General features: G+C 44.2%; 1 protein-coding gene across 3 annotated transcripts in view; it reads right to left on the minus strand.

Annotated features, from left to right (window-relative positions):
- The window catches only part of runx3 (RUNX family transcription factor 3), an 83,430-nt gene that overhangs the window by 13,588 nt on the left and 50,979 nt on the right, over positions 1–18,863 (minus strand). For 2 of the 3 annotated variants that reach the window (XM_072676776.1, XM_072676777.1), the window contains one exon: positions 8,302–8,466. The exons of the other annotated variant lie outside the window; for it this stretch is intronic. In XM_072676776.1, the coding sequence (XP_072532877.1) occupies positions 8,302–8,466 (165 nt within the window). The remainder of the gene's footprint in view (positions 1–8,301; positions 8,467–18,863) is intronic. 3 annotated transcript variants of the gene reach the window in all.

Consider the following 18,863-nt stretch of genomic DNA (forward strand, 5'->3'; position numbering starts at 1 on the left):
ATTCACGGCCTCTCTTGACGTTCTGCAGACAGCAGACCATTGTGAGCAAAAGTTTCGGCCCCCCGGCACATTTTCAAAGCGATAAAAATACCAGCGAATCGACAAAAATAACCGCGCAGTTACATTGCATCCGACACGCTTGCAGTCAGGGGACCGCGAGGGCCGCTCCAGAAGCGCCGCTTGGGGGCGGATGAGTCTGTGGGCACATCTCGAACATGCTTTACATTGCAAGGCGGCCTGAGAACAGGCGCTCTGCGAGGAAGAGTGGGTGACGATTCCCAAAACAAGGACAGAAAGACTTCCAGCTGCTTAGAAAAACCTTTAAGTCTCAAAAGTAGAAGTCACAAATGGAGATACAGGGTTTTTGCATGACAGCGATGCAGGGATTCGACAGATAAGCTGTGATCTCTACCGAAAGGGGGTGTTGAGGGAAGTAAACATTAACATTTGAAAAAAAAGGCAGTTGGGTGCCTAAACTTTTGCACACAGCTCACAGTAAAAACTGCATATGCTGTTGGGGTGGGCAACGGGGGCCGGAATCCAGCACGCTAACAGACCTACTAAACCTAGCAATTCACAGGTGAGTTGAGCAGGTACCAGGTATGCTTGAGCAGGAAAGGCCCTCCAGGACCCCTTACCCCAAGACTAGCGGACTAAAAGCTGCAGTAACTGCCCAGTAAACCGGGCCCCTCCCTCCATTCGACCCACATCACATGACTGTGACTAACCAATCAGAATTCCATCGTTCTGATAACGTCCAATCAGGTTTCTGCTCTCCACAGTATCGAGGCAGCTCCCCCCATTGGTTGGGCCTTCAGGAGCTGCACTGAAGGCCTTATACAGTGGACTGACTACACCTGCCTATTTAGGAAGTATGGACAGTGCAATCAACCAATCATGGCCTTGACTTACAGAAGATAGGACCTATTCTACATACATGGCTCTAGGCCTACTGGAAGTTCTAGATATGCCACTAATTGTGATACTGAGCAGCAGTCTAAACAGGCCAGGGTGCGGCGGCAGCTCTGTGCCAGGGATCTTTTTTTTTGGAAAGAGTCACTGGAAAACTTGTGGAATGTCGTTTACCATCTTTGAGTGTCCATCTTTAATCTAGACCAGCCGAAACAATGCTCAGTCTCACGGGTGTTAGCTTCTCGCTAACATACTATTAGAATTCCTATTGGGACGCTAGCAGAAATTAGCACTACTATGGTTTTAAGGCCCAAACTGACGGCCTAGCTCTAATAGTCATGGTTTGAAATGTAAGTGTAAAAGTGTGTGTGTGTGTGTGTGTGTGTGTGTGTGTGTGTGTTTTGGTCTTTTATCAATGTGGTATACTGTGTATGTGTGTGCATATGCTTTTGCCCGTGTGCACATAATTGTATAATGTGATCCGTATGGGAGTTTAGGGGTCTAATGCATATGTTATCACACACATCAGTATCCACTAGGCCACCCCCTAAGAACACTACACGTGTGTGTGTGTGTGTGTGTGTGTGTGTGTGCGCATGTGTTAAAAGATAAGAGAGCATTACTGCTGTGAAGCATCAAATAATTCAGCCAAACTTCAGGCCCCGACATCCGCTAAATTTCACACACACACACACACACACACACACACACAAACACACACACACGCACGAACACACACACAGAAACACATAAAAACCTGAACCTGGGCTGTCAGAGTAACAGTTTTGTAGCGGTGTGTGTGTGTGTGTGAGTGTGTGTGTGTGTGTGTGGGTTGTGCTTGACTGCATGGGTAAAAACCACACACAGATAACAATCTGCTCTCTTTCCTTTCCTGTACACACACCTCGCTCTCCCTTTTTCTCCAACTGTCGCGCTCTCTCTCTCTCTCTCTCACTCGCTCTCTCTCTCTCTCTCTCTCTCTCTCTCTCTCTTTCTATTTCTCTCTCTCTCTCTCTCTCTCTCTCTCTCTCTCTTTCTATTTCTCTCTCTCTCTCTCTCTCTCTCTCTCTCTCTCTCTCTCTCTCTCTCTGTCTCTCACTCGCTCTCTCTCCCTTTCTCTTTGCGATTGCCCCTTTGTCCATTCTCTTTTCATCTCTCTCTCTCTCTCAGCAGTGTGTGGGTGAGTCATGCTGCTGCATGTCTGCTAATGAACACTTAATTAGCCTGTCTGTCTGCCAGCTCCACTGGCACGACAGTGTGTGTGTGTGTATGTGTGTGTGGGTGTGGGTGTGTGTGTGGTTGACTGTGTGTGTATGTGTTTGTGTGTGCAAACAAGAGAGGTAGCGCAGGTCTGGTACCTGTCAAAAGTTTGGACACCCTTGATGGAATGTGTGTTTTGCATCCTCATAAAAGACACGTGCAAATAATGGCACATCCACAAATACACACACATCGCCATTGTACGACCAAAAGATTATGACCACCCCTGGTCTGGAATAAACCAACTTCACAAGAGTCATTTCACAAGTTCTTTAACAATTACTAAAGAACCACTGAAGGAATCATTTAGGAAGGTTCTTTGAATGATCTTGGTCTTATTTTGAACCACTGCCATAACGAAGACCCCTTGAAGAACCCCTTTATTAAGAGTGTAGAGATGAACCATTAACCATTGTAATGTCTTTACTAATGAATCCTCGAGGAATCATTTAAAAGAGTGTAGAGATGAATCATTTAAGTGTCCAGTGGTTCTTTGAATGATCCTGGTCTTATTTTGAACCACTGCCATAACGAAGACCCCTTGAAGAACCCTTTTATTAAGAGTGTAGAGAAGAACCATTAACTATTGTAATGCCTTTACTAACGAATCCTTGAAGAATCATTTTTAAGAGTGTAGAGAAGAATCATTTCAGCATCCAACGATTCTCTGAATTACATCTGCTCTTATTTTTAACCACTGCCATTAACGAAGAACACTTAAAGAACCCCTTTTTTAAGAGTGTAGAGTAGAACCATTAACCATCATAATGTCTTTACTAATGAATCCTTAAGGAATCATTTAAAAGAGTGAGAGTAGAGATGAATCATTTGTTCTTTCAAATGTTCTTTGGATTCATAAACTGAACTACTGCCTTAAATGAAGAACCCTTAAAAATGTAGGGAAGAATCATTTCACCAAACAAAAGAATCTTTTAAGAGAACCTATCAAGAATCACTGAATCACCCAAATGGCTCTTTAGCAAAGACCTCTTCTCACATCTCATACTGTATACTGCAGCTGCCTGCTGTTCAACTCGGCAAAGGCCAGTCTCACAGTGACGGTTCACAAAAACACCATGCAGTGCAGCTCCACAGCGCTGTGTGCATCCACACGCAGGTCTGCGTGGGAGAGACGGTGCCTCATGCTTTGACTAGACCGCGTAAGCCGGGGCTATAGCTATATATTTATGCCTTATGGATTGTGACACTGAAATCCAGACGTCAACAAAGCCAACTGCTCAGCCAGCGCGATGAAGTAACTGGCATTAACTACTCGACAGGCATTTTGCTGTTGACATAAATCGCAGTTCTCAAACACACACACACACAACGTATTGCAACAGCCAGACGAGACGAGAGGCCGTCTAATTACACCTGGCTGATGATAGCAGATAAATCATTGTGTCATGCGGAAGCAAACACTGAGATTAAACGTATCGCATTGTACCAGACGTAGGTGTGTGTGTGTGTGTGTCTTCGCATGCCTCTGATCAGCGTAAAGGAGCTGTTTGTTTGTCTTGGTTAGATACTCCGCAGTGAGTCGGGCCTACAGTAGCATTCTCTGCAGGTCTACAGAGAACAGAGTCTCTAATTAATTATTCTCCTCAGCACCCTCGGGCTCGCAACTGCAACAGCGCTGCCAGGAGGTGTGTGTTAAGGTGTGGTTTTGGTTCACCAGCCCCTCTTAAGAAACCTCACATACCACCAACTTGTGCGCACCCATATTTGTTTCATTAGGATGTCAAGGAATATACATCTCATATGTATTACAGGGAGCTTTTATGTACTTTTATGTAGTAATAATAGGCCCCATATTTAACATGTATATTTAAGTCCCTATACATATACATATACCTACATGTACCTATACGTACCTGTCCTACATATATGTGTATGTAAGGTCCTATACATACTAATATGTTATACATATATATTTTATGTAATAATATTCCCCTTAAGTACATAATATTAATAATATGTTCTATAAAAATAATGTACTTCTACATGCTACTATGTACTACTACTATGTCCCTTATGTATCATATGTATTGTATACATATACACATGAATATATTCCATATGGATTTGATATATTTCTATATATATGCAAGTACCTGTATGTACTAATAATATATCCCATATGTATTATGTGTTAGCATCTTCCATATATATTATATCAACGTGACTACTTGTATATATACTAGTAATACATCCCTGACATATTATACGGAGATATATATAAATCGACATATTTCATATGTATTTTTTCTATATGCAAGTGCAAACTGTAATATATTTTATGCGTATTATATTTAAATACATTCATGCATTAATATGTTTCATATGTATTATATATACATATGGAACATATTCATTTGCAGCATGTAAATTGCAACAGAGAACTTTTAACAGAGAACTTTTAGTGAAATAGTTCAGGATTATTTTAGGCAGCTAAAGAGTGCAGGAACGGATCTGAAGATGCATGCACAGTTTTAATTTCCTTCCTTCACACAAATAGTCTGCCTAATCATGCAAAAATCCACATGATGAGCCACGCGTTTGGAAACACAGTGTCAAAGAAATGTATGTTTAATAATAGCAAACCATAAGCGTAACCGTAACGGTACCGTGGCTCTTCTTACTCATGGTTCGTGATGCAAATGCAGTGATGCTAAGACTTAAACTAGGCTACAGTGGATGTAGCTGATGTTAACTGAAATCTGCTTACAGTTTCTGGAGTTTTGGAAAGCAGCTACTTTCTAAACTAGTTTCTCTGGAAAACAGCATCCATGTAAAAAAATATAGTAAAAAAACTACTACAGAAACAAGGTTTCTATATAAATTATAGAAAAAAAGTACAGAAAAATTGTTATTTGTTGTTGTTACTTGTAAAGTTGTTATTTAAATGTTTACAAAAAGAAGTTATAAGTTAACAAATTTCTAAAGTTGCTTTAGAAACAATTAAGGAAAATAGTTTTTTAATAGTACTATTATTTAAATAGCTACTCTAGGAACTATTGTGAAAAGTAGTTTTTAACAGTAACAATTATAAAATGTAGCTACTATAGAAACTGTTTCTTTAGAAATAATTAAGGAAAGTAGTTTTTTAATTGTTACTATAATTGAAATATCTACTAATCTACTATCTAAAGTAGTTTTTAACAGTAACAATTATAAAAAGAGAAAAGTAGAGAAAGTAGTTTTTTTATTGTGACAATTATGAAAATAGCTACTATAGAAATAATAGGGGCAAAAAATGTCCTAATAAATTAAAAAAAGTAGCTATTATGAAAACTGTTTATTATAGAAAGTATTTTTTTTCAACAAAAGGTAAAGGTATTTAAGAAGCAGTCATTTGGTCTGTAATTGTTCTTGTGACTGGTCTTAATTACAATTATAGAAAAAATCTACCCATATATATTAAACTATAATTATATTATATAGAAACATAACTACTGTACAAACTGAGAATGTTCGGTCTGTATCAGATGTTGTGTGTGGTATAACAATAATAATCATTTAAAAAGAGGCTTTTATTATAACACTATGCACTTTTTATATTATTATTCATTGGAAGAATAATCGATCTATTTATGTAGCATCTTCTACAGCGTTAGTTTTGCTTTACACAGCAGTAAGAAATAAGGTTTAAGACTGAGGTGTAAAAGAAGAGAGGATGAAACACTTAAAAGAGAAAGTGGTCGAGATCCAGAATAGCCTATGGTCACCATATTGAATGCCAGGCATTGGCTAGAGGGGTAATAAGCCCCCAGCACTGAGCTTTCTCTGGAATGATGGTGCTCCATTCAGCACTTCTGGGATTGGAGTTGCAGTGGTAGCACTAATTCTTCAACTCCAATACTCTGGACGAGCAGGTGTCCACAAACATTTGGACACATGGTGTAGTTTCTACAGAACCAATAGAGCAGACGGGATTTGGAGTGTTGGAGACTTTTGCGAGATGCAGCATCCTCTAACTCTGAAATCCGTCCATTGAAGGTATAGAGAAGTAAACAAAGCCAAATGACAGAGACTTTAACATCCCCAAACACACCCACGCATGCACACACACACACACACACACACACACACACACACTCGCCCCGGCATGAGAACCAGCGAGTGGGTGGAGGTGCAGGGTGTGAAAAGAGCTAATGTGTTTGTGTGTGTGTGTGAGAGAGAGAGAGAGAGAGAGAGAGAGAGAGAGAGAGTGTAAGAGAGGGGAATGGAAAGAGAAAGGCGAGAGAAAACAGAGTGAGAGATAGCGTGTGTGTGTTTGTTTTCCTGTTCGCTCGCAGACATGCCATCACGTTCAGAGGTCTTTACATATGTCTGAGAATGTCCACACATCATCCCTCCAATCGCCACCCACTATCACCCCTCACACACACTCACAAACATGGAGAGAGAGACTGACGTGGGTGTGGATATAGTGAGTGGTTGCTAGATTCCAAGGACTGTGGTCTGAGGTTGTGTGTGGATCTCAAGCTTACCTTACTCACTTGTACTCACACACACACACACACACACACACACACACACTGCACATACACACACACACTGCACACAAATCCCACAGGGCATCCAGGGACAAAACCTTGCGTATGCACACTGTACACCACGAAGCCCGACTTCACACAGCCACTGATGATTACTTCTAGAATGAATTCATCTGTTCATAATGATTTGGCTAATCGACTCATTGAACCATTATGTCTAATTCCATCATCTGACATCCCTGACCAGGCACAGTTACGTCCCTAATTCCAACTAGAGGTCTGCTAGCCAACCTGAGCCCGATGGAGCCTGAGAAATCATCAGGTTTTGGGCCAGGTTCACCAATGACCAGTGGTCACAGCATTCCTAAGTCCAAGTACAGGTCTGCTCAATCACCTGATCCTGACAAGGCCTGACAAACCATCAGGTTTTGGGCCAGGTTCACCAATGACCAGTCATTGTTACATTCCCACCGATAACTGAGAAAACACCAGGTTTCAGGGCCTCTGTCACCTCCTTGTAACAGTGCTAGTTCCAAGGAGACGTCTGATCTCCAAACCAAACTCAACAGGGCATGACAAAATATCAGGTTTTGGGCCAAGTTCAAAGGTATGTGACCCAATGCAAGCCCAATGAGGCCTGACATAACAAATCAAATCTGATTTTGGGCCAAGTTCACGCAATATTTCAACTAAAGAGCCTGATCTTTAGAAGATGCCTGACAAATCGTCAGGTTTCGGGCCCTGTTCACTAATGTCCGATGACCATTATATCTCTAATGTCAAGCAGAGGTCTGCTACCCAACACAAGCCCAATGAGGCCTGACAAAACATCAGGTTTTGGGCCTGGTTTACCAATGAGCACTGATAGTCACATTCCTAATTCCAAGTACATCTCTGCTAGCCAACATGAGCTTGACGAAGCCTGACAAAACTTCAGGTTTCGGGCCAGGTTCAGTGATTGATGATTGTTACAGCTCTACTTTAAAGTAGAGGTCTGCTACACAATGTGAGCCCAATGAGGCCCGACAAAACAGACCAAACCCGATTTTGGGCCAAGTTCACCAATGTGTTCACCAAACAGTGATGGATATATCCCTAATTCCAACTAGAGAGCCTAATCTGGAAGGTGCCTGACAAATCGTCAGGTTTCGGGCCCTATTCACTAATGTCCAATGACCGTTATATCTCTAATTTCAAGCAGAGGTCTGCTTCCCAACGCAAGCCCAATGAGGTCTGACAAAACATCAGGTTTTGGGCCAAGTTGACCAATGAACGGCGATCGTTACGTCCATAATAGACATCAGGGTTCCGGCCAGGTGGAGGTCTTCGACCCAACCTGAGCCCAATGGGACTTCACAAACTATCAGATTGTATGCCAGGTTTGCCAATGACTGGTGATTCTGAGCTCTCCAACCCAACCTAAAATATCAGATTTCGGGCCGGAGCTGGTTTTGAGTTTTCAGATCAGGCTTGGGTTCGTCTTGTAAGGAGTCATTTTTAACGCAGGAGATGCTGTCTTATTTGAAGGATGGATACATGCATCTCTCTCTCTCTTTTTCTTTCTGGCCCAAACAGACCTCTCAGGCATTCCCAGCCACACACACACACATACACACACACACAAGCATACCTGGTATCTGGGTGGCACTGGAGGTGGAGTAATGGGACTGATGTGTAGGGCGAGAGGTGCCGGTGCCTGTGCCCATCCTCAGACTAGCCCGCTGGTAACGCTCCATCTCGCTCAGCCGCTCAGAAAACTGCATCTTCTGAGTGTCCTCCAGCTTCACCCTGTGGCCTGCAGACGGGACAGGACAGAGACCTTACAGCAATGTTCAAGCGCCATTTAGGGCCCAGTTGGGTTACTGGGATCTCCTTTAGACTAGTCAGCTAATAGGACAATACGGGGGTAAAGGCTAACTCCACGTATCAATACAGAAATGTCTGAGGGGTGAGGGGGGTGGGATGGGGTTCAGGGTCCGGGGGGCTCTGTTCTATTGCAGACAATAGACCACTTTATCAACTGGCCTGGCACAACAACGTGATTACAACGTAATCTTTACAGCCAAAGGTCTTACCACATGCACTCACACACACATACACGCTACCCCCAATACGTACAAACACACACACAAACACACACTCCATCATACATGCAGTACTCTAATGGGGGGCGTTTAATGTGACTATCAGGGCGACGTGTGAGGAACATGTGAACATTCTGTGGTTTTTAATGCAGAGTAATGGGCAGATTTGAATATTTTATACTGATACCGGGGGCACAACGGACGCTCTGATATGGATTTTGTGCATCCTCTCTCTCTCCCTCTCTCGCTCGCTCTCTCTCTTTTCCTCGCCCATGGGCAATATATCATCCCTCGTTGTTTCTTTACCCCCCGGGGGTGATGTATCTGTTCTTTTTACCGCTCCCTCCATTTCAGTGCCACTCTGCCTCGTTTCAGGATCAAGGTGAAGTCAGCGGCGCACGCCCAGCCAGCGAGGGAGCGAGCGAGAGAGAGAGAGTGAGCGCAAGAGAGAGAGAGAGGAAGAGAGAGAGAAAGAGAGAGAAAGAGAGAGAGAGAGCAGGAGAAAATGAGATGAAATAAAAAGAAAGGTAGATTGAGAGAGAGAAAGAGAGAGAGAAAAAGAGAGAGAGAGAGAGAGGGAGAGAGAGAGAGGGAGAGAGAGAGAGAGAGAGAGAGAGAGAGAGAGAGAGAGAGAGAGAGAAAGAAAGAAATAAAAAGTGAGAGAGAGAGAGCAAGAGAGAGAGTGAGAGAGGGAGGGAGAGAGAGAGAGAAAGAGAGAGAGAGAAAGAGGGAGAGAGAGAGCAAGAGAAAATTAGAAGAAAGAAAGGTAGATCGAGAGAGAGGAAGAAAGGGAGAGAGAGAGAGAGAATGGAAAAAAGAGAAAAGGAGAGAGAGAGAGAGAGAGAGAGATGAGGATAGACATGTACACTGCAGTTTAAGGGCTTAAGCGCTCCTGCTTGATCGTCCACAGGTGAGGGGGTCCTGGGGAAGCCTCTATGCAGGGCGCGAGTGTGGCGGTCAGGCGGTCAGTTTAACTTGGCCAGGCCTCTACCCCTCCGGCCCCTCCCGGTTTGGGCCGTATGAATATTTGATGCGGGCGAGGGGCACTTAGAGAGGAATGCAGCGTTTTTCTCATCATGATATCATAACCACAGGACAGACAGACAGCAAATGGAGGGGTTCACGAGGGAGACCGAGCGCTCAGGACGAGCGCTCGATACGTGCCTGGAGTCCACACACACACACACACACACACACACACACACACACACACACACACACACACACAAGGAGTGATTTTTAACCCTTTTGCCCCCGAAGCACTCGCATTCACAACATGCTTACAGACACACACCAATCCGCCACAACATTAAAACCACCTGCCTAATACTGTGTAGGTCCTCCTTGGCTGCCAAAACAGCTCTGGCACGGCGAGGCATGGACTCCACAAGATCCTGTAAGTCCTGCAAACTGCGAGGTGGGACCTCCATGGGTCACTTATTAAGATTTGGGCCCCCGTAGGTTGGTAGATAGGACACCTCTCAGACAATTCTTTCGCATACACGGCTGCCACTGAAAGCCAGGATCAGTCGAACAGAAGGAGGCTCTGAACAGCCGAGTGGAAATAAAGTAGACGTGTCATTCCTCTGAGCGACCCTTAGTCTACATCGCACGGCGCGAGAACGCTCAGCGCCACCAAATTTAGGTTATGTTCAACGAACCGTTCTGCAGACTTTACACCCTCACTCACAGAACTGATCAGACAGCTGATATGCCCTGTTTCCTTCCTTTACTCTCTCTCTCTCTCTCTCCCTCTCTCTCTCTTCCTTCTCAGTTTCTCTCTTCACTACAGTCAAAAAGAGTAACACAGGTACCTCACCTAGTCATACTGTAGGATGGCTTACTGGACATGTGTGTAATATAGAGGGGCCTGTGACTGACAGGGGGCCCTAAAACCTGGCATTACTTTACTTGGGTGGTCCGTTGTAGATGCCCCGTAGATGCTCACCTGACATTCAACTAATATTCAAGTCAAATGTTAACGAATGTTTACTGAATGTAATCCTACACTGAACCCTAACCCTAACCTAAACCTTAAATGTAACTCTAACCCTAACCTTAATCTTACCCTTAAATCTACCCTAATGTCTAACACTAACTCTAACCCTAAACTCTAACCTTACACTTGAATCCTAACCCCAACCCCAATCCTAATCCTAAATCCTAAACCCTAAACACTAAACCCTGAGTCTTAACCCCAACCCCAACTCTAATCCTAAATCCTAACCCTAACCTAAACCCTAAACACTTAACCCTGAATCTTAACCCCAACCCCAACTCTAATCCTAAATCCTAACCCTAACCTAAACCCTAAACACTTAACCCTGAATCTTAACCCCAACCCCAACTCTAATCCTAAATCCTAACCATAACCTAAACCCTGAATCCTAACCCCAACCCCAATCCTAATCCTAAATCCTAAACCCTAAACACTTAACCCTGAATCTTAACCCCAACCCCAACTCTAATCCTAAATCCTAACCCTACCCTTTAATCTGACCCTAAACCTGACCCTAAAATGTAAGCACTGGTTCACAAAGAGGAGTAACCTGCTTTTTAACCTGGGTAGAGAACTGGCTAAAACTGGCAGAAATGGTTAGAAAACTGGTGGAAATGGGCGGCGGGCTGCTGGCCACTGCGCCTCCGCACCTCGGGATTCATCCTCCACTGTTTTCTCTGGAGAAGTCAGAAATCTAGAGGCGAGCGGCAGTAGTTGCTTCACTCTTGGTAAACTCCACTGTGTGAGAATTACTATCCCTGTAAGTGTTCCAAATATCACCGGGTCCCAGTATACGGTTGTGGAGCTGCGGGGAAAGCCCCCCTGGTGGCTGACATGAGGATAGCTACGCTTTGTTTACTCTGTTGCCATTATTTCATTTCATAGGAAAATTCAACACTTCTGAGTAGGTGTGTCCAAACGTTTGACTGGCATATACAGTATATGTATTTGTGTGAGTGTGTGTGTGTGAGTGTGTGTGCACAGGGCAGGGCTGAAACCTGATACCTGGCGTCCCAGACGCTGCTCCCTTTTAGCCTCTCTGTAAATATTTGTATTAATGTCTATAAAGGGGGCTGATAGGCGTTCGATAACAGGCAGGAATCAATCCTGCGCTGGAGCGTGAGGAGTTTTACTTGGTTCACTGGCAGTTTGAATAAGCCAGAGATAAGCGATTGTTTGGGGGCGGCTGATTTGACTGCTGCGTGTTTCAGCAGCCGAGATTCATATTTGCTCTCTTGGGTCATGACACTCTGATATGAGGAAAAAATGAGGAATGAAGGCGGTTGGCGGTGGGACGCAACTTGCCGTCCGAAGAAGTGGCACTTCCGAGGTTGCGTCTAGGTCAAACACTGTTTAAGCACTAAGAAACCACTGGAATTTGCATGCAGCACACTTAGAAATGGGGGTGAGATGTCTCTAGCTGGGTTGTACACAGCCATTGTATCCTCAGTGTCGCACAAAAACCTTGTAAAAACCTTAAATCTGCAAAACGGCAACTTTACAGGAGAGGGGAAAAACTTTCCTAGCTTTCAATAGAAGTCAATGGAAAAGATTTAACTCCAAGTCATTTTGGAGCATTTCTATTGGCCCGTTCATCATTAAATTTGGCCGTAATGTAAACAACATCTGCTGGATTCACATTATGTCAAAAAGTGAAAAACGGCAAAAATTGAGACGCATGTTTTTTTTTTGACGTCCGAAGAAGTGGCACTTCCGAGGTGACGTCTAGGTCAAATACTGTTTAAGCACTAAAAACACTGGTATTTGCATGCAGCACACTTAGAAATGGGGGTGAGATGTCTCTAGCTGGGTTGTATACAGCCATTATATCCTCAGTGTCGCATAAAAAACCTTAAATCTGCAAAACGGCAACTTTACAGGAGAGGGGAAAAACTTTCCTAGCTTTCAATGGAAGTCAATGTACAACGATTTGATTCCAAGTCATTTTTGAGCATTTCTATTGGCCCGTTCATCCTGAAATTTGGACACAATGTAAACAACATCTGCTGGATTTATATTATGTCAAAAAGTGAAAACGGCAAAAATGGAATCGGTTCGGCTAGTCTTGCTAACATTTAGTTACATTTTTTACTTCAAATGACCACCTCTGTTTCTACAGCTAAAAAAAAAAAAGTCTGACCACAGTTCTTAGTACAGTGTGCAGAAGTCAGGATCTGTTTGTGGTAGCCGCAAAAGCTGTGAAAGTTTAGGCCCGCTTGCTAATAGCGGTGTAAAAATACACCAGTCTGAAGGCGTCTGTTCAACTGTGTCGATGCTGGAATGTTAGACCCGTCTAAAACGAGCCTAAATGACCAAATCTAAACAAACGGGTGGAATCTGAGACTTAATGACTGCTTTAGAATCGTAATCACATCAAATTACCGAGGACAGGAAGAAAAGGTACGCCGCTAGCTGCTAACATCATTGCCTCATATGTGCTTGAATTGTGAGAGTGTTGTTTCTGCTTGAAGTCTCTTAAGTGTTCTGGTGGGAGGAGGGGGTTGTGGCGGTGGTGGTGGTGGTGGTGGTGGTAGCGGTGGGGGGACTGTTTCATAGGAAATCTTCTGTTCTCATGGAGGGTGAAGACGTTTCCGTATGTGGCGCGAGCGCTGCACCTGCATTCCTTTTCCTGCCAGTAATAAGAACGAAAGCAGACTACTAGATCTTATGCAAAGCAGCAGCTTGACTGAACTCTAATCATCGAACCACAGCGGGCCAGAACTCGGCTCGGAAAGGGACCTCAGGGTCAATACTACCTCGACTTTTCACAAGCCTGAAACGGCGCCAGATATCGGCCTTCAGAGCAACGCTCCGAGGGTCCTCTCAGACGGTAGAGAGAGTGCTCCGTTCGAGGGCCGCTCCACCATTTGACGACGATCTTTGCACTTCAAGGCTGTTAAGAAATTCAGACCGTGTTGGTCAACAGTCAGTCTCACACTCGCTCTTAATGTGGAGCTGTGGCTTTGGCACTCTTAAAAATAAAGATGGCCAAAAAAAGGGTTGCGTTTGATGCTGTGTTTGATGGTCGCTCCACCATTTAACAATGACCTTTGTTGACCTCTGGTGCTTTTAGAAAAGCAGTTGCATGCTGGTCTACAGTCAGTTTCACACCATGATGATTAGACACTGCTAAAAAAACGAAAGGGGACAGGAACAGGTTCTTTACGTCATGCCGTAGAAGAACCACCTCCGAGTGGTTCTCGGAGAGGAACCTCTCGTGGTTCAAGCGCATGGTTGTTCAAAGAAAACACACATACAGACACACATAAGGGTCATAAAGGTCATCTACACCAAATCTTTTGGACTTTCCATCCAAGACAAGAACCAGCAAGGAACCTTCTTGAGATCTGAAGATGTTTCTTTACTTGATTCCTTTAGAAAACTCTGACCTTTGACTCTTTCGTGAGGTGCTTTTTCGGGCCTTCGTTTAAAGTCCAGCAGAACACAGTGGCGATCAACAGGTGCCTCAACCATTTAAGCACCACCATGAAAGCCTACGCTGCATTTGGAGGCTCCTTTGCCATCCCAATTTCATCTTTCTAGCTTTCTATTCTTAGCTGCTACTAGCTGGACGAGTCCTAACAGGTAGAGCCAAGTGCCCGGATAGCCTTAACAATACGGACAGACATGAGCAATCACCGCCGCTTTGTGTTGCCTCAGAGTACAGGGGAGGCCTGAGCAGACCGGGCAGCCAGAGCAGCCAGAGCACACGAAGGTGTGTATGTGTGTGGGAGCTTGTTTTTCATCTGCTTTTGGCAGCGTGCCTCCACTCCAGGCCAGCTGTAGCTCAAAGTGGGCCAGTAGAACACAGGCCCTGTATTATGACTGGGGCTGTATCTGATATAGTGTGGACATTTAGCCGCCGACCTCTCAGACGCGCATCGACAAGTTTTTTTTTTTTTATAGTAATGCCTCGTTCCAGGTGCCTCGGGGGTGGAGGGGTTGGGGGGGGGGGGTCTCATTACAAAGCCGCTTTCTACGCTAAAGCTGTTAAAGTGATACTTCAGTGACAAATCAAATATACACACATTTACCCTGACCAAACATTTTCGCTGTCTCCTTTACTATCTAGCTGCCCAATAAAAGAGGACGTCGCAGGCTTGCTGCAAACTGTGTGGACGGCCTCATTCCCATAGCTGGGTTTAGTTGAACAGTTGCCTGCTAGGGTTCATGGCCAGTTTTAAACCTGTCGCTGTCCTTAAGGACTGCTTGATAAACCGATACATGGTCCATCGGCCCAGACACCTGGTAAATGGACCAATGGAAATGCTCTGAAATTAGAAACCTTTAGATGTTCTGTTTGTTCTGTTCGGATTGGCTGCCCAGTTATCCTTCATTCGACAAGGACGCGCAGTGTCACTAATGCGAAGCACCAATTTCTATGTAGGAGAATATTCAACCTGTTAGAACGTGATTGACAGAGAGCCTGAATAAAAGGACACACCTGCAGATAGGCCGAATAAGATGATATATGCCAATGCGTTGGAATTTTTATGACATCACATGTTAATTATAGTCAATATATGGACTATGTACAGTATGTGAAGTGGGGAGTGACTTGCATGCTTTACTACTATCAGTTTCCATGATACAGCCGTGTAGTCATATAGAAAGTAGCCCCTACTTTAGCCCATACTAACAGTTAACACTGGTAGCTATCCTTAGCTTGTTAGCTACATTAGCCTTCTAGCTCTAGTGCGGAACTAAAGACGTACAATTATACAACAGACAGGTGGAAGTAAGACAAAAAAGATCCGCTCTCGCACCATAACCAAGCTACTGCCGCAAGCAGCAACAGCTAGCTTAGCAAATCGGGCTAACCGCTTAAAACCGTGAAAAAAAACATTTATTCTAAACTGGTGTAAATGTGTAAAACAGACTGCAAGGAGGGGAGTGAAGTGTACGCATGTGTTCACATAGGTTAGCATCTGTGTTTGCACATGTGTGTGTGTGTGTTAGGCACTACTGTTATGTTTAAAGATGTGTGGGAATGGAGAGTATGAATAAGTGTTTACGCAACCCATGCCCTGCTATCGATGACTTCAAAAGGTTTCGCTCTTACTCACACACACATACACACACTCGCAATGTGTCAGCATGATGCACCAAAGGGCCTAAAAATACTGCTATGGGATCCGTGTCGTTTTTCTTAATTAGAGCAATCATTAAGCAGCTGAAGGTGAAGCTGACCTGATCTGATAAATGCAGTTATGAAGACGGTCAGTGCTAATGGTCTGACCTGTGGGGAGAAAAATGACTGTATGACATATATATATATATATATATATATATATATATATATATATATATATATATATATATATATATATTTATTTAGACATTTAGCTGACCCTCTTATCCAGAGCAACTTACAAAGGGTATTCATACTACAGCGTGCCCAAGGACTCTTATGGGTGTAGTGCAGCATAGTCACCCAGACCAGGAATTGAACCCCAGTCTCCCACGTGGTGTGGTAGCTCACTGGCAGGTAGTGGGGTTATCTGTTGCGCCACACCAACCGACACACTCTGAATGGAGGTCAATGTAAAATACACAGTGTACAGAGCAGCTACAGGCTTTAGACCATAGAGAAAGCTATGAAGATACGTGGTTTTCATTGGACTGAAGTGAAATATATATATATATTTATATATATTTCACTTCTGTCCAATATATATACATATTTAATGTCCTGTTATGTCCCGTAAAACTAGTCAATGTAACTATAATTTTTTGGGGTTTGCTGGATTTCTATTGGTCCATTCATCACGAAATTCGAGTGACAGCAATGATATGTATTTAATACATATGAGGCATATACCTATGGAGTTATATAATACATACATATACATATATATATATATTTCACTTCTGTCCAATGAAAACCACGTATCTTCATAGCTTTCTATGTAAGAAGTAATTAAAAAATGGTGGGGGGGGATGGAGTGGGGGCATATGCGCTATATAATTATATAATTACAACTATATACCCCAAATACACACACACACACACACACATATATATATATATATATATATATATATATACTACATTTATAAACAAACCTGTGTGTGTGTGTTTGCCTTGTGGAACACCACTTTGGCTTCTTTACTGGAATCCTTACACACACACACACACACACACACACACACACACTGGTATATCCATTATTTTCAGAATTCCATCTCTTAAAAGTGGCAGAAAAATAAACAGCTGGATCATTTTAGACCATTCCCGTAACACACACTGCTCTCTCTCTCCCTCTCTCTCTCGCCCTCCCTCTCTCTCTCTCTTTCTCAGTTTCTCAGTGGTTGAAATCCTCGGGTTTGAGGCCCGGTCGGCCTGCTGCAGTGAGCCATGCTCAGTGAAAAGCTTTTAATGGGACCCTTTCCTGCAGCTTAAACAAGGAAGAGCTCGCACACAGGCTGGGCCTGGCCTCCCCATGGAAACCTCATGGTTTAGGGAGTGAGGGAGGAGAAAAAGGCGAGCGAGGGGAGTGTGTGTGTGTGTGTGTGTGTGCATTAGTCGTGTTTTCCCTGCGATGTTCTCTTTGTGCGTCTGAAAAGCTTTTGGGTCAGGAAATATTGGGGGGGGGGGGTCGGGATTGACGCCGCAAAGCATGACGATACAACAAAGTGTAGTGTGTGTGTGTGTGTGTGTGTGTGTGTGTGATGATGAAGTGTGAGTCAGTGCTTCAGTTCTTCCCTTAAAAGAACTTTCCCCACCCGACTCATTTCTTCATTAATATAAACACATACTACTGAGGGTCTAAAAGCTGTAAAGGGATCTAAACAGGGCTGAAACAGGGTTCTCTGACATGAGAACCTTAGTGGAACCCCTTCTGGTGCCATGTGCAACCATTTGAAAAGGTTCTGCTGTATAAAGAATCTGAAAAAGCTCTTAACCAAGTTGTGCTTAGAAGTTAGTGCTTCTGTTTAGTGACGGCCAGACGGCCCTTTGAGTTGTGAGGGTTCTATATACCAGCAGAACCACTGTCCTCACTAAAGAACCTTGGAAGAACTCCCTATATTTGACAGTGTTCTGGAAAAAATTAATTATTAATGTGTGGGTCCATTCCAGTATGGATAAAACACACCAAACCAGCACCGACCAGAACAGCACTCCACTATAATGGGGGGCAGAAGTGGTTCTTCTGTAGCCTTGCTTTTGTAGGAGTGTAAGAGGGGTCCCACATGGAGACCCTGCAGCAAGCGAAAGGCGAACGAAGCTAATGACGGAACTGCAGGACGAAGAAAAGGCCGAAAAGGCTTCTCAGCCAGACGTACTTAAGCCTAATATGCTGAGCTTTCACTCGGGATTACAGGGCATTATCCTCCAGCCAAGACTTCAGCGGACACCCCCCGCTTCGGTAAACACACGTGCGTCTGTGTGTCTGCATGCAGAGCACAAGTCAAAAGTCGGGACTAGAGCCGTAATGGTGCACCGTTTGCACAACACGGTGCTTTCGGGCGCATTAGGGTGGTTGCTAGGGTGTTGCTATGCACCTACCAGACTCCCCTAAGCCTACCTTCACCCCTCTTTGTCAGGGAACTAAACTGTAGGCCGCTCTTGATCACAGCGTCTACCAAACGTAGACGAGGAGCCTCAGGCTGAGATATCTTTGAGCTCAAGTAGTGCCCAAACTTTATGACCGGTACTGGAGCTGCGGTCGACTCGGATTCGGAAACCATGCATGCATTCCAAAAGACCGGGAGACGGAGACAGACAAGAAGGCAGGCCGATATGCAGGCAGACAGACAGACGACGGCCACAGCACGGCCCTCTGGCAACAGTGGCCTTCTGCAGTGGCCGCTGAGTGTCCGCAGGGCTGTGTGTGTGTGAGTGTGGGAGTGTGTGTGTGAGTGAAAGGGAGACAGTGCTAACCTGAATGAATCATCTGTTCATCTCCAAACATCCGTTCATCTACCACCCCTCCGGTGCTTGCTCAGAATGAGACTACAGTGCGGCGTCGAGAGCTGTCGCTTTCTACAACTGCACATTTGTGAGCGGTCAAGTCTTGGCGCTGATGTGTGGGAAGAACTGAGCCACTTTGACAAGGTCCAAACTGTGATGGCCAGATAACTGGGTCAGAACATCTCTCCTAAACA

The sequence above is a fragment of the Salminus brasiliensis genome, chromosome 4 (genome assembly GCF_030463535.1).
Source record: "Salminus brasiliensis chromosome 4, fSalBra1.hap2, whole genome shotgun sequence".
In the NCBI taxonomy this organism is placed as follows: Eukaryota; Metazoa; Chordata; class Actinopteri; order Characiformes; family Bryconidae; genus Salminus; species Salminus brasiliensis.